Source organism: Anguilla anguilla, chromosome 1 (genome assembly GCF_013347855.1).
Source record: "Anguilla anguilla isolate fAngAng1 chromosome 1, fAngAng1.pri, whole genome shotgun sequence".
Classification (NCBI taxonomy): domain Eukaryota; kingdom Metazoa; phylum Chordata; class Actinopteri; order Anguilliformes; family Anguillidae; genus Anguilla; species Anguilla anguilla.
This window is the reverse complement of record NC_049201.1, coordinates 21,818,360-21,834,867: the sequence shown is the minus strand read 5'-3', so window position 1 is coordinate 21,834,867 and position 16,508 is coordinate 21,818,360. Positions and strand designations below refer to the sequence as shown.

Genomic DNA, 16,508 nt, shown 5'->3' with positions numbered 1-16,508 from the left:
ATATTGTTTACATTCTTACAATAAAAAATGCCTTTCAAAGAATTAAATGTTTTCTTTTTTGTGAACATGTTTTTATTGGAAACAGTATGTGGGCCTTCAAGCTGGAATTGGTTCTTTTGTCTGTGGAACACTTGAATGATGCTGTATGTTTTCTGTTTATTAGCAAGCATCAGCACTAATGCTATTTTAATGACTAAATTCCAAACTTCGAAAGGCATGACAACTAAGACTGTTCAATCGCTATAATAATATGACACAGCAACTGTTCACAGCTTTCTTTTGCATTTGATGTGTAAATATGTCCATGCGCTATGACTTGAATGTTCTAGAATGCATTTTGGTACTCGGCAGGATGAGAGAACCTTATAGTTTAGTGCTATCTGCAGCAGCATAGCTAAGGGGATTTTCACAGTGGGTTCTTAAGAGTGCATTTCGAGCATCTCATATGTGATTCCCAGCAGACTCCAGCAGCCACCACCTCTAGCATTTCAATGCTGGTCTTGTTGCGATTCTGGGCGCAGGCTAAGGCAGGATGTAAGACAGAGAGGCAGATGTCTGCATTCCAGTCACAGCATGCAAACTGATGGTACCCAGCCCTGACATACACAGTATGTTATGTGAAGTATATTCTCTCTCTCTCTCTCTCTCTCTCTCTCTCTCTCCCTCTCTCTCACACACACACACACACATACACATTCACACACATACACACACACACACACAGGGGAGAGACCCGTGTTTATCGGGCCAAGCCTGCTTTCTCACCGTCAGGACCTTCTCAATTATTCATGGGGCAGAACGGATGTCAAACCGAAACAGGGAGCCATTTTAGAAGTGCTGCAATGTAGCTCCTCTCACGTCCTCCACCACGGAGAGACCTCTGCTTGCTGAACCTTCGTATTTAAATAGCTCTGAAAATTTCCCACAGAAAAGCACATTCCCTTTTAGGCGGCAGCTCCTCGTTTCTCCCCTCTCCCTCTCCCTCCCTCGCACGGCCGGAAGCAGCCTGAACGTAATGCCTCCCACACCCACCATCCTCGCAGTCACAGTGACGGCGCTGCCAACTCCCAGCACTGCCCTTCTTTCCAGTACATTCCATGAGATCCCCTCTGAATCTACCCATTAAAACCGAGGCACAGTGAGTCCTGTCCTTTGTCCTTGAATCAGAACCAAACTCAATCTACTCATCAAGAACTTGCTATTAGAAGCAGGAAGCAGAGAGACGGGATGGGTCACAGACAACTTTATTTTCTTCTTGTCCCTTAAATTATTCTACATAATAAGGAGTTCAGAGGACAACTTCACTTTCACCTTCTTAGTCATAAAATCTGCTGAACTGATTTGGTGATACTCTGCGATTCTAAACTGAAGCATCATGAATGGCATTTTGAAAAGCTTCTCTCCAGCATGTGCCACCAAACTGGAAAATCCAGTGTGTGTGTTTGTGTGTGTATTTATTCCATTAGCAGCAGAAGACAGTAGAAGATCCTGATTTTTATACAGCTTATACATTTACTAAAAAGTGCTAATATTTCCACTGATTAGGTTTTTTAAAAAGGCGCAGCCACACTGCTGTGAGTTTTCTGAAGCCTGATTCTGGTATTATGCACACAAACACATCATATTCATCAGCCAGCATTCTTTATATGAAGAACAGGCATTCTTATTACACACAAAGGGAGCCACAGAAGGCCCACCCCTGTACTTGTAAAGCCTGTCCTGGGTTTCCCCAGCTTTGTCGTCCCCATCTGTGCCTGAGCTGTTTTGCATGTTGTGGGAGGGGTGAGGACAGGGGATAGCTACTGGGAATTGGGGTGGGGGGGCGGGTGTCACTGGGACTTTGATATTGGCAAAGGGAACCCCTCGCCCCCAAAAGACAGGAGGCAGCCGATATAGACAGCTTCCCATGGGAGGCACCTCTGACAGCCATTCACACACATACACACATACACATCCGCCCATATGCACACACAAACACCAACATGCAAACTGACACACACACGCACACGCTCAAAGGAGCCGAAACACACACAGAAGGCCACACAGATGCACACAAAGACACAGGTACGCTTACATGCAAACAGAGAGCCGCTGGCATCCACGCCCAGACACCACAGAAGGGAGGTGGCAGTCTCAGTCCAGGGACAAACAGGCTGTGACGGCAGAGGTCTCGATCTGAGTGCCTCGTCACGTTTCCTACGCCCCGGACGCAACACGCCCTGTCACATTCACAACCCACACGCCGTACGCGTCGTACGCCAAGCTGGGACCAGGTAACACACACAAACACCGACAAGGTCCCTGTTCGCAGGCCAGGAATTCCGAATACACACCACAGCTGTCAGAAGCAATAGGAGAAACATGCCACACGTAATGAGGAATAAGCTGCAGTCCAGAGAGCCACAGATGCCTACACTGCTCTGTCCTGAGCCGGATTTCCTAGACTAGTGAGGACACGACCAAACACAGCACCGACTGAGAGAGGCAGACCTGCACCCGGCTTTGGGTTTAAGTCAAATGCCATGCCATGTGGAACCTCGACGGCATGACACCACCCGTCTCGTCAGGACCACGCAGCCCAGCCCCGAGGCGACTCAACAACGACCCTGACCACAGCACACCACTCCCTCCCCCCCCTCCTACTCCCAACCCCCCCCACGACTCACCCTATCTCACCATCCACTGGGGTGGGGTAATCTCCCTGAAGCAACACAGGAGGAGCAGACGTGACGGTGTTGCTATTAGCATCATCGACACACACCCTTGCCCGTACGCACACGGGAGCAGGTGGCCAACCAAACACGCAGATATGTACACGGGTCACAATTAAGACGCGCGTGCGCCAACAGGCCACGCTTGTGAAAGTGACGAGGCTCCTGCGTTTGACAATAACATCCACAGGCAGGGCCGCTCGCCCTCCCTCCCTCCCTCCCCCTCCCTCCCCTCCCCACCCCGCCGGGCCGGCCGGGCCGTGGGCTCCGTCCCCGGGCCTCCCGCGCAGGCTAGCCGCTGGCTAATGCGGCAGCCGCCCCCCGGGCTCCGCGGGCCCCCCTAACAAAGCGGACGCCGCAGCGCCTTTATTAGCATTCGCGGCGCCGTCGGCCGCCCCAGAGAAAAAACCTCCCGCGAGAGAGAGAGAGAAAGAGAGAGAGACGGAGGACTGGAGGTGCGCCCTCCCCCGCTCCCTCGTACAGAAAGGCAGAGGTGAAAAAAAAGCAGAAGGAGCGATAAAGAGGGGAGAGGAAAAGAAAGGGGCTCTGTGCTTACCATGTCCCTGCTCTACGCCATTCTCCTTCCTGGCCGTGCCTCTGCGTTTCTGTGGAGGGTTCGAGGAAGAGGGAGGTGCCTGCTGTGACACTGCAGGGCGGCTCTCGCCTGCATCAGTCCAGGGGATGGATGGCTGCTGCTGATGATGCTGCTGCGCCTTGCAGGAGAGGAGCCCTGTTGCCGTGGAAACCAAAACGTGATGGAGCAGTCGTGCTGCCGCCTGATTGGTCCCGGCACTGAGGTCCCCCCTTCCCTTCCCATGAGGGGTTGGCGGACCACAGGTGGGAGGGGCTTAGAAGGTAGGTGGAGACTGAATGCTGGAGGCAGCGCTGCAGGAGGAGGAGATGGGAAGAGCTTCTCTGAAAATGAGCATCTCTTGGTGCGTGGTTCTCTTTCTTCTGTGTAAACAATGATAGTATAGACAAGATTGTATTCTCAGGAAAGGGATTTAAACATATGCTGATATGTTGCTGCAGTCCACCAGATTTAACTGATAACTAGGTAAGACCTGGTGCTAAAACATCAGATTTTGTTTGCTTGTGTGTGCGTGTGCGTGTGTGCGCACACTTCTTATCACTGTGACTTGCCATTTATTAACTGACTCCTGAGAAGTGATTGATATTTGTTACCCTAGTTCTGTTATTTTGTGTTTCTAAGGCCCACTAAGACTGCCATTTTTTACACAAATTTCTTTCATAGGAACAAGAAAAATGCATTACCGTTTTGATGTTAGTCTTTACTACATGTTGATAATGTGTCAATAATCTCTTAGTCAGTAACACCGAAAGAACCAGGGACTAGTATGGAATGAAACCCTGAGCTAAAAATCTTGTGGGCTAACCTGTGGATAAGAATTGAGACAGATATAGATCAGTGAAATCATGTTTTATATGGTGCTGACCATTTGAAATGACTGTAATTAGTAACTATCAAGCTTAGCCCTAGATACACTGACTGTCTCTGTGTGAACTTAAGTTCATGGTTAGCCAGTAAAGTACCTGCTTGCTAACTGCTCAGTTACTTTTCAAATAACACTTTACAAATAACAGTGGTACAACACTGACATTTCTTAAGCTTGCATTCCATTTTAAATGCAATTTCCACTGCAAAAATTTAAGCATGATCAATAAATTCTTGCAGATTCTCAATACAACCATAAATGTGCACAGCTCAACAAAAACAGTAGAAAACAGATTTTATCATAATGAATATAGGATTGCACTACTATTTTAACCCACTAGATGTCACTCATTTATTACATTATGTTGGAAAGGTTCTACATCTGTGGTAACTAATCCTATCCCTGGGGATCTACCACCATACAGGTTTTCATTTATATTTAGTAGAGTCAGGTGCACCTAATTTGGCACACCTGACTCTAATAATTAGCAGCTCAACAAGGTCTCTAGCTATTGCATGAGATGTGCTTTGTTATGGTTAGAGTGAAAACCTACAGGATGGTCCATCTCCACGAACAGGGTTGGTTACCACTGCTATGGAGCATGGATACTCAAATCTGGACCTCAAATCCAAATCCAGTCCTGATTTTATTCTCCTAGGTAATTAACTAAACAATTAGAGCTACTGATTGGCCAGACCGTATGCACACCTGACTCCCAGGTAAAGGGAGCGTGGAAAACCAGCAGTTCTTGGACCTTGAGGGCCATGATTTGAGTAACAGGGCTGTAGAGCATGTTTCCAATTTCCTAGAAGCAAATTAAATTATTCCCCAATATAGATTTAAGGCAGGCTACCCTGAGCGGGACCTGATTTCAAGTTGACATCACAATTAAACTGGGGTTAACTTTCAAAACATAAAATGTCTTGCAATAACAAGTGGTTATAAGGGTGCATATTCCAAGTACACTACCACAGGCCACACTTTGTATGTACATCTTGCATTCCATGCCTTGATTTTTAAGTGTTTTATTTATTTATTTCACCTTTATTTCACCAGGCAAGTCATTAAGAACAAATTCTTATTTACAATGGCGGCCTGACAAGCGACAAAAGCCACTTAAGGGAAGGGAAGGTGGGCTAGGTGAGTGTGAGTTAAACTAGGCCAGCTCTTGAAACTATAAATTGCATTTATGATTAGTGATGAACCATACCGTATGCAGACCTAAAACTATAAATAATAACTGCACCTTCAGAGTAGATATATTCATTCCATAAAAAATTTACTTACGCTTGTCCATCTGATAAGAAGATAAAGCAGCTGAGCAATCTGAAATCCTACTGCAACAGTCTGCACATCATTCTCCCAGAAGTACAAAGTATTCGCTGCGATCCTGGGAAATAAGATTAATTTGTTCCAATTTCAGCACTATACTCCTAATGGCTTTTTGGTGAGGCTGTAACTCTTCTGTCTGTCAACACCTACAAAAACAGTTACAGTGGACTGGACAACAATGAAAAGTCATGATAAATGGGAAGTCAAAATTCCCAATTTTTGCTAAACTGATTTACACTACCCTCAATGATATTATGTTTGCTACTGTGAGTTCCAGCTATTCCCACCAGCTGTGCCACCATGTTCCTGCTGAATGGCTAAAGTGAAGCAAGTGTGGCTTTGGTTAGTAGGCTACTTGGATGGGAGACCACCTGGGGAAACAAAGTTGCTGCTGGAAGTGGAGTTGGTGGGCCAGTAGGGGTTGACCTTCCCTCAGAGCAAATAATCCTCAATTCAGTAATGGGGGCACTGTCTTTAGGACGAGATGTTAATTCGAGGTCCTGACTCACTGTGGTCATTAAACCCCATGACACTCATTGCAAGGAGTAGGGGTTTCCCCAGTGTCCTGTTTAAAATACCGTTGAAAACATATGGTGCTATCCAGCCCACGTGAATTATTCTTCGATGCAAATGTTTTAGCTACAACGGTTACTTATTTTGTAACAAGTGGAATGGCAAAACAAGCTTGGGGTCCTCACCTTCCATGCGTTTTGGAAATCCACAGACACGAATTACGGTGAAGCCGATATTATTACCGCGGCAAGAGGCCACCGATCAAAATTCATAGTCATTTTGGTCCAAGAAACGTGCTAACTCGGAGAAAAATCGACAGAATGTCCATTGTTTTCTTAGCAATTCACCCGAGGAATTATCATTGTTGTCCGTTCCGCCGTTGCATACACGCCGAAAGTATTGTGTATCCAACATAGGAATGTCATTATCTCCGGTATGTATGGACGCTCTGAAACAAGATGAGGCCAGCTTCAAGCTTCTCTGACGAGTATGCCTACTGGCCATGCAGTCCTTCTGTACAGTCAGTCCCTCTGTATCTGCAAAGCACTCGACCTGGACAGTATCGTTCAGTTGTTGTAGCATTATAAGCTATCATTGTGACTGAGAAGCATTTAGCCAATTAAATTACGTTTGTAACGATTACGTTTGTTTGGCTTTTTCAGTACCTTTTCAGTACCCACGGTGAAAACGTTGCGCACCAGCAAAAAAGTTCTTGCGACTTCAAGCCAAAAAAATTTAAATTTCTGTAAAAGTCTAAACGGAAGACTCGACAGGAGTCAAGATGGAGTCACCTTGAAAGAAATTACTCGTCTGACAGTGAAACCAGCTTTAACTCCACAGCAGGGGGCATGTTCAGTGAAGGACTTGATCACATTTAACATTGGTGAGCATCTAAATACATTCCTACAGGAGTAGGCCTGATTTTGAATAATAAATGTGACGTGAAATTGTAGGATGTTTTACATGTTGATGGGGGTGTGGGGTATTTTAAAAAACGTAAATCAATGGACCTCAATCAATGGATTAGTAAACTGGATAGCTAATGTACTTGTTTTCTACGATCTTCCAGACCTGATCCTGCCTGAGGTGGGAAGGGGAGGGGGGGTTAGGTTAGATGACAGGCATCTAGTATACTATATGTAGCCTTTTACACCTCTAAAGACCCATAATATCATTTGGTTACCAAGTATTCTTTTGGAGTTTCCAAATGGCCTTTCTGGAAACCTGCCTAGACAAAAAACAATGCAGAATGCTTATTCTTTTGGGGTTTTGTCATCAAACTTGAACCAGAATTTGTCCAGCTTTGTGGCTGTGGCTCCATTGTGTTTCTAAATCCACCAGGCACACCCACAAGCATCTGTATCCACTCAAAAGGAGAATATTTTAGGTGAGAAAAAAAACAACTTTCCTCTGTGTTTGAGCTTCTGTGACCTTCTTTCAGTTATATTTAGAGTAATCCTGACTCTTGGAAAACAAACTCCCACAGGTTGCCTACACTGTGACCAAAAGTGTCTGGACACCCCTTGGTCTGGGGCTGTTTTACATGGTTTAGGCTAGGCCCCTTAGTGCCAGTGAAACAAATCTTAATGCTATAACATACAATCATATTCTAGACAATTCTGTGCTTCCCCAACAGTTTGGAGAAGGCCCTTTCCTGTTTCAGCATGACAGTTTCCCCAGGCACACAACGAGATCCATATAGAAATTGTTTTGTTGTGAACGGTGTGGAAGAACTTGACTGGCCTGCACAGAGCACTGACCTCAACCCCGTCCAACATCTTTGGGATCAGTTGGAAAGACAACTGCAAGCCAGGCCTAATCCCCCAATCAGTGCCCGACCTCACTAATGGTCTTCTGGCTGAATGGAAGCAAATTCCTGCAGCAATGCTCCAACATCTAGTGTAAAACCTTCCCAGAAGAGCGAAGGCAGTTTTCGCATTAAAGGGTGGATCAACTACATATTTATGCCCATGGCTTTGGATGAGATGTTGGAAGCAAGGTATCCTTTTGGCCATGTAGTGTATCAGAAGAGACCAGGATTATGCCCATAGTCAAGAGGGTTCCAGAAAAGTAACCATTTTTATTTTGAGTGTCATTTTCAGGCTTGTGTTAATAAAAACATGTCACTGCAGAAGGGTTTAACGAAAAGCACCACTGTATTTGTGGCGTCATCTTCTCTACCTTTGAAAACAAGATAGAACCAAAAATTCAAATATGCTGTATATTTAGAAGCTGACTGGTCACCACCATATCACCACTAGATGGCACATTGTGCCTACAGCTTTTTTTTTTTCTTCTACAAAATATGAGTGTTAACCAATGTTGAGTACTGCTGCAGGAAGCAGGCATCAGCAGTCAGATGGAAAGAAAAATGTATAGTATAAAGAATACAGTGGTTCATTTGGGGCTCACTGAAGCGGCTTAATTTTATGCAAGTTCGATCAAATCCGCTGAGATGAAATTGAACAGGGTAGCCCAAGCTTTGTAAAACACAAAAATGGCGTACATGATGGCACAGTTCAGGCAGCCCCTCTTGCCTCCTCATTTTGCTGCCGTCTAAAATGTGGCACATACATTTTATGTACATAGAGCTTCTGTAGATCTGTGCATCTTTAATGGAACTGCTCTCCACTCATAAGAAATGGTCTTCACATAACTAGTGAAATATGCATGCCACTTACCGCACAAAGCTAATTTAGGCAGAATGAGTTCAGTGTCTTAAAGCAGCAGAATCCCAGGAAGCAGCAGCCCCCCCCCCAATCCGAAGGGAGAGCTGAAAACCAGGTGCGAGTATTTTCCATTTTCACCAAATCTTTATGATCAGTAAATCAGCCTCACGTTTCCTGTGTTTGACCTTGTGACCTCGGCGCACCCGCCAGCCCATTGTTTAACACCATTTAGACACAAGGGTGAAAAAAATGAGAATTTTATTTCAGGAAAAAATATGGAGTAAACCAAACTCTTAAGATTAATTTCTCAAAATCATTTATTTACTATTATACATAGCAGATGATGTTAAAATCTTAAGAGTTTGTACACCAGCTTATATGAGGCAGATCTTATGGACAAATAGGGTTGCTTTTTTCTTATTTTTTCCTTTTTTTTAAACTACACAAAAGGTATCCTAGCAGCTGCAGACTCGTCCCTCCCCCAATTGCCGTTCCCTCCCCCAAGTTTTGAGCGTTTCAGTGGAGAAATGGAATAACCGTGGTCTTGCAAAGCCTTTTAAAACATTACATCTGTATGATCCACAAACCTGTTTCCAACCAAATCTCTAACCCATCGTTCCGACATGACTAACACAGTTCTATCTTTAACACTTTCTAAGCAGCATCTTTTACAGCAACAAAATTCTGTACCATCTAAAACAAGCTATGAATCTTTTTTTTTTTCATTTATAGATAGCAAATTAAGTACACAGTCAATTAATCTAACTCAAATTTAGTACGTCATACCACATAAAGAAATCTGATTATATGTTTTACAAGATTATACAAAGCCAAAAGGCCAAGTTGAGTACCCCATAGTATTTATTGCTATATTAGCAATCATTTTTATATATATATATATATTTATATATATATATCTATATATTTATATGACTTTTCTCTATTCAGGGAAACATACTATTAGACATGGAACCAAAATAGTTGGGAGTGTTTTGGAATTATCCTGATTTGGTTAAAAAATAGTATCGACCAAATGATTATGGTTAACTATTAAAAGGCTTGACACTCTGCATGAAAAAATGAAAATATAATTTGAAAACCCCTCCCCCCATCCCCATTTAATGTTCCCCTTAACCATGTTAAGAAAATAATTTTGAATGAAAATGGTTAAGCTTGTGTGTACAAGTTCAAATTTTTTTTTTTTCTTCGTTTGTAATTTTTAAGAGGCAAAAGACATGCAAATTTAGCTTGACAAACAAAAGGAACTATACAAATATCTCCTATTGTATGAAAGCGAGTAGCACTAAGACGTTTTTGATTAAGAAGAAAGAAAGAAAAAAAAAAAAGAGAAAAAGGAACAGGAAAACCCAGAATGCTTTGCAGCAGTGCTTGGTGTCCACAGAGATGTGCCGCGCAGGATCCAATGGGACGCTCCGTTCAGAAGTTCAGCAGTTCCACAGGTTTCTGATCCGCTAAGAGAGGGTGGTGAGTGTTTGGCCTGGCCAGGTGCACTTGGCGTCCTTTTTCCCCCACCCATAGTCCCGCCCCAAACAGTGCAAAGCGTTCGGAGCCAGGGAGAGGATACACACACGAATACACACGCACGCACGCACCCCACACTCACACACCACGCACCAGTCCATCGGGAGCCTCTCGCTTTCTCCGACAAAAATTATATTCACAAAAAAAAAAAGTCCACTGGCAAATGATAAAAAAAAGCAAGCACACGGAAATGTCGCAGGAACAGCCATTAAAACGGGGTTTTAAGTGTAATGTCATGTACACCGTTCACATGAAAATATGACCATTGTCGCTTATAAACGCAAAACAAAAAAGTTGTAGAAATGATTTTCCTTGGCTTTGCAGGAATCGGGAGGGGGGAGGGGGGGGCGGGGTACGAGGGCAGTTCCCGACAGTTCCTGCAACGTCGTCAAGGAGGCATGCAGTAGCCAAGTGGGGGCATGAGCGAGGACCCCCCCCCCCCCCTCCCCGTGCCTGCATTAGTCCCCCCCCCCCCCCCCCCCCGTCCCCCCCAGACTCACAAATGCACAAGAGTTCAGCAGCACGCCATCAAAGGAGAGACAAATGATGCTGGGATTATGCTGCCATGGATACGGACTGACTGAAAAGGAGAAAAAAAGAATGGGTTGCTGGATTTCAAAAGCAAGTTCTTTTTTGATTTTTTTTTTTTCTTTAGTTTTTTTCGAAGCTCCGTGAGTCATCCACAGCTAGGGGGCGCTCTCCTTTCTCGATCTCACACGTCGGGACCGGTTTTGAGGGCAAGTGTGTGTGTGTGTGTGTGCGCGCGTGTTGGCGGTGGGGGGAGTGGGGGGTGGGGCCACTACACTAGCGGGTCAGGCTGCAGTTGGTGCTGGATCTGCTGGGGCTGGAGGGGCGGGGGCAGCTGGAGGGGGACGAGCGACTCCACCATGCTGTGGGCGTGCGGGGGCGGCGTCCCCTCGGCGCTCGACGGCTCGGCGATCTCCCCGCCGTGGAAGAAGTAGTGGCACTGCTGGATGAAGGACTCGATGACCGACTGGTTGAGCTTGGTGGTGGAGAGCGTGTCCTTGTTCTCGAAGTCGGGCCGCATCAGCGTGGGCCAGAAGCAGATGGACAGGTTGTCCGCCGTCATCAGCGTGGTCTTGCTGTGCTGGCTCACCCTGGGGAGAGAGAGGGCAGACGCCGCGTTACTGACGGCGACGGGCGGGGCTTTACCTCCTTCCTCCTGGCCCAGGGCTCGGCCATGGCTCTCGAACCCGGCGCGTTTTCATTCGCTGATACCCACACCCGCGATCTCGATCCTCACAATCTCAGCCCTCAACGCAATGTTTTATTACCGAGTGGAAACCACAAAATGGCCCCATGAATTAACTGCAAATTTAAAGTAAGCCAAACTTGAACAATGGAAAATGTTCGTTTTTTTCCTGTTCTCATCATTACATTTCATTGAATCACTTTTTTCACATTTTTTCTAATTCAATAACCGAAAGGTCTAATGTTTAGATGAGGAAACTTTTGATAAGGGCACAGGGAGTTTTGAGGCTTAAAGATGTGTTCGAGTGGGCAGACGCCATTTCCATATTTTTTGTCATTAGCCAATCATTGATTTGCCAAGGTCAAAAGGCATTAATCAGTTTAAGCAGTTGAGCTCGTGGATCAATAGGGCTGATGTGTTGACTGATGGCGAGATTCCCCAGAATCGACTGTCGGGAAAACTCTTGGGCCAGAGACACTGAATCTGTCAACGAGTCTTGCCTGCTCAGATAGGGAAATTTTTTTTGCCATGGAAGAGCACTATTAGAAATTCGAAATACAATGCAATAAACCAGACGGCTTTGGCGAGGCCCCCACTCTCCCTGGGTCACCAGTTTAAATACAACCCACGGCACTGGTTTGCCCCTACCTGGGATTATCTTGTTGGGATTATTACCCTTGGCGGCACCGGGTGTTAATCTGGGGTTCAAATGCATGATAATTTGCCCACTATCCAGCCTGGCCGAATTTATTTCCATGATCTTCCCTGACCCTAGCTAAATTATTAGAGCTTAATCCTAAACTGCATTTGTAATATTGTCAATAGCTCCTACAAAACTGCACCATATTTTTCTGTCACAGAATCATCTTAAGAATTAATGGCAGCAAGTCAGATACCTATATACGAAATGAATCATGGATTAGGTCAGGTGAGAAAACATTAGGTGAGATATTCTAAACTGTGAGATCTAAAAATTTGAATACGTCTAATAATTTGCATGTTTCTGTGCCTACTAAAACTTTATAAATGACATAATGTAGTAACTAAGTCTTTCCACTTGCAATGGTAATATATGAGAAAGGGTGAAAATGAACCTTGTGAATACGACTAAGAAATGCGAAGCAGGTTTATTTTTGAACTTCCACAGTTACAGCACATTTAAATGGATCGTTACTGTAGCCAGATATTTTTCCTGTCTTTTATTTCTCGTCCATTCTTTTCACAATTCATTGCACCGCAGAACTGCAACGATTGATAAGGTATTTTAATTGTGCTATGAGTTTGGTGGTTTGTGTGCACAAAGGCCATGAGGTATAATAAAGCTTTATTATATTGCTCAACTAGCTGCACAATATTATATCAAACACTACTTTTGTCCCATTGCAGTTCCTTTGGGCTAGTTGTCTCCATATAAGAATTATTATTGTTATTTTTGTGTTCATAACGAACAGTAAATTCTTGCATAACCGCCTCAAGAATAAGCAATCTACTGGATTATCCAACACCCTCATTTAATGTTAATGCATATTTATAATGGAGACCGACTACCTTGCAAAGAGCCCATTTTTACCCAAGTGCAGTTTATTAACTCTCTCCCTCCATATGAGATAGATTTTTAGAAGCATTAATCAATTTTTCTAGTTCCTGAATACCCAATATTCACGATTTCCGAAGCGTTCCAATTCTCCTCATATACTGCAACTGTAACATTGCGGCCCACAATCTGTTGCCTGTTAGCATTGCATTTCATGTGGGTGAATTCTGAAACAATGCCATTGATGAGCTGGTTCATTTTTATTTGATTTATTATTGGCCAGTGCTCATGTTATGGCAGTTTTCATATTGGAAAGATGTCATACAGTAGCCAGGGGAATCTAAACTTCTGTCTATAAATGAGCCTTTTCCAAACAGTTTGTTGAATGAATTCATTTTAGTATCATCGCGTTTTGAAATTGTCTCAGCTGTCATCCTCATTTTGATTCCTCCTGGTTTATCCAACCCTTACATGCCCACCTCCCCTCTGGTGTCATTGAGGTCGGCTCTGCTGATTGGATACATTGTGCATCCAACGTGTGAGAAAAGTCCCACAGCTCAATCGATACCTCGGCTGAGGGGATCGTAGGGAATTGGGTCTCGAGTGATCTCTACGGTCTGACAGCTCATGAAGTCATCCCACCACAATTAGCTCGATAGCCACGTTTTCCACACAATGGACGTGCGCATGCCCGTGCTAGCGATCGATTTCGGGGGGGGGGGGGGGGGGGGGGGGGGGGCAGAGATTTCTTCCCTCAGCACTGTATGGGTTCCTTCCCTAGTACAGTAAAACTCAGCAAGACGAGCATCAGAAATCGAAGCAAAGCGTGCAATTCTGTGGCAAGGAAAACGAAGTGTGGCGACACCAGGGGGGGTGTTGTGGAAGACACCATCAACCGTAATGGAACTCTCTGTTCGTGGCATCCTTGCTGAGGTACCTGCTTTAAACATTAGTGCCCCCTCAGGTCCTTTTATCAGCAGTATTATTCTCCTTTTAGACTAATGAGATAGATTGAGTACACTCAGTCTATTCAAATGCATTGACAGCGTTCTTGAAGAAAAGCCTTTTTGTGTAAAGTCTGATAACGGCCAACCAGTTCTTGGGAAAATATCATTCGCTAGGACAACATATCAAGGACAACTCCAGTGAGCAATTGTGAACGGCCGGCAGCTCAAATCACTGAGATGTTAAAAACTGGCAAAGACACGCAGATATAACAGGCTAAGTAGTGACTAAAGCCAGCAAGATGACTGGCAAACATAACAAACAGCTTTGTGACATGGGCTGTATCTGTTTACCATTTGTATCTTCAAAAAAAATAAAAATGCAAAAACTGTGCCAATGAATGAAATTTCTGCCTAAATTTTTCTCCTTGATTTCTTCAGGAGATAGTAAAACACTGTGCAGTTCAGCTTTGAAGCACTTCTTAAATTGTGAAATCAGAAACTGATTCTAAGAAATACTGTACACACGGATTTTAAATGTGAATTGGCGCAACTTCAATGTTACCTGAGCCCTTCGGCTAATCTGAACCGACCTCTGTTGCTGCATACCAAGCAGGTAACGGTTGGGCCTTTATAGTGGGACTTCAGTGCTGAGGATAAACTTTCTCTTCAGGGCGGAGCAGATACTTTTACAAAGGCACTAAGCCAGAGATCCGCTTGCTGGCGTTAAATTACCGTTTCCTGCTCAGCTTAATGTGTGTCAAATTTTACTAGTGGGCTAGGATTCGGGTTTCCGGATCCGCGAGACGTTTCCGCTTTTAAATTTCCCTCCCGGTTAAAGCTCTAGAACCGCTTCGTCTTCGCTGCAGTCAGTGACTGAGAGAACCGGTGAAATCTTGCACACGGTAAACCTGAAGCCGTGCTTGGCGGCGAGCAGGCAGGTAACGGCGTGCGGCTCCGACAGCTCGACGTGGGGGGTGGGGGGGGGGGGGTGGGGGGTGGGTCTGCACTGCCCTTTCACAGGATTCTCCCTGCAGAGCCCAACATCAAGCCCTCCCTCCCCTTCAAAGGCAGTCACTTACCTCTCCTTCAGCAGCTATGTGCTAGTCTTACAAAAACAAAGGCACCCAAAATAATAAATGCATACATTCCCGAACCGTTGCCAAAAAGTCTTTACCCCTCTGAACAAACGAGCAGATGTTCGAAGAGGAATGCTAATTTAGAAATATGGGAGAACTACAACAGTAGGTGAAGATAAAAAAGGGTACACGGAAATGTTTAGTTTCATTTAGGGAAATTTTCACCTGAACCACACAACAGTTCCTTTGAGTTGAAAAGTTTGCATAGGTCTCTGGACACATAATCATTGCAGGGCTACACTGACCGAGTATGTCAGTGGAACAAACGAAGCACATTCATTTATAGAGGGGAAAAATGCCAAATACTTAGTAAGGCTGAGTCCTGAAATTCAACCAAACAATTAAAAGTACACTTTTTATTTCTGGCAAACTCTTAAGTATCTGAAGTCAAAGCATTAAAAAACTGATTAAATTCCTTACTTTCTGAGAAAACCAAGCAGAAACTTTTTTTTTGTAAGTCTGCCAAAAAACTCTGTCAAGACTCAAGATTTCTGCCAACATTTCTTAAAACCTATACCTGCAACAAGGGCTTAATCTATCAGATAGTGCCTCCTACTGCAATGATGGATCAACTCCAGCCTGATGGTGTTTTTGTTATAGCAGGAGGCCAACTGGTTAGTTAGCCGTTGTCGACAACCTTAAAACTATGAGAGAAACGAGCCAAATAGACAGCTTATATTTGCAGAACCAGGAACGGGAGCTGTCCGTATTAGAAAATAATAAAAACAAAAACAATTACAGTTAGCTAGCCACCTAGTCTGTTTAAGCTGTCTTTTAATAAGTGCTTCCCACAACAATCTACATAACATGCATTTGAGCACTCCATTAGGCTCAGTTTTGTATGATGGGGATATGTTCTCAGACAGGAAGTAGGGTGGCAAGTTATGTCGCTGCGTGCTCCAGGCAGAAAATGACATAAACAGGTATTGCGTGTTAATGGATGGGACAGAGTTTCCATTAATTTCCTCTCTTGAAATGAAAACGCAACTTGGTTGTCAGACATTCATGAGTGATCTGGATGTACTGTATGCCTGCAGGTTCTAAATTATCCTTCACACAAGTCCAATCAGAATTGGCCCATTAGCATTACAATGGGCCCTCTATATATATACAAATCTATATACAGGTGACATCATTGCATATTTCAGACGGGTGACATCACCTGCCCTGGCAAAATATGAGTGTGTGTGTGTGTATATATATGTGTACACACAGGGCAGGTGATGTCACCTGTCTACAATATGCAATGATGTCACCTGGCTGTAATGATGGGGTGATTTTCTTATTTTGTAATTACATTCACATGAAAGAGTGTCCCAATATTGAATCTGTAGTGCTTTGGGCCACAAACTCAGTGAGGCATATCCATGACTCAAATAACCCAGGACATTATCCAGCTGGGTGATTTCACAAGTCCAAAAGCACCTGTACTTTGTCGTTTTTAAAATAAATTT

At 44.3% G+C, this 16,508-nt stretch overlaps 2 protein-coding genes across 2 annotated transcripts in view; both read right to left on the bottom strand.

Moving 5' to 3' along the window:
- Window positions 1-3,465, bottom strand: part of akap6 (A kinase (PRKA) anchor protein 6) — a 161,663-nt gene extending 158,198 nt beyond the window's left edge. The window contains exon 1 of the mRNA XM_035383451.1: window positions 3,268-3,465. The gene's annotated coding sequence lies outside the window, so the exon portion shown is untranslated. The remainder of the gene's footprint in view (window positions 1-3,267) is intronic.
- Window positions 3,466-10,835: 7,370 nt separating this feature from the next.
- arhgap5 (Rho GTPase activating protein 5) overlaps window positions 10,836-16,508 on the bottom strand; it is a 63,211-nt gene continuing 57,538 nt past the window's right edge. The window contains exon 7 of the mRNA XM_035423161.1: window positions 10,836-11,342. Within this exon, the coding sequence (XP_035279052.1) occupies window positions 11,024-11,342 (319 nt within the window). The 3' untranslated portion in view covers window positions 10,836-11,023. The remainder of the gene's footprint in view (window positions 11,343-16,508) is intronic.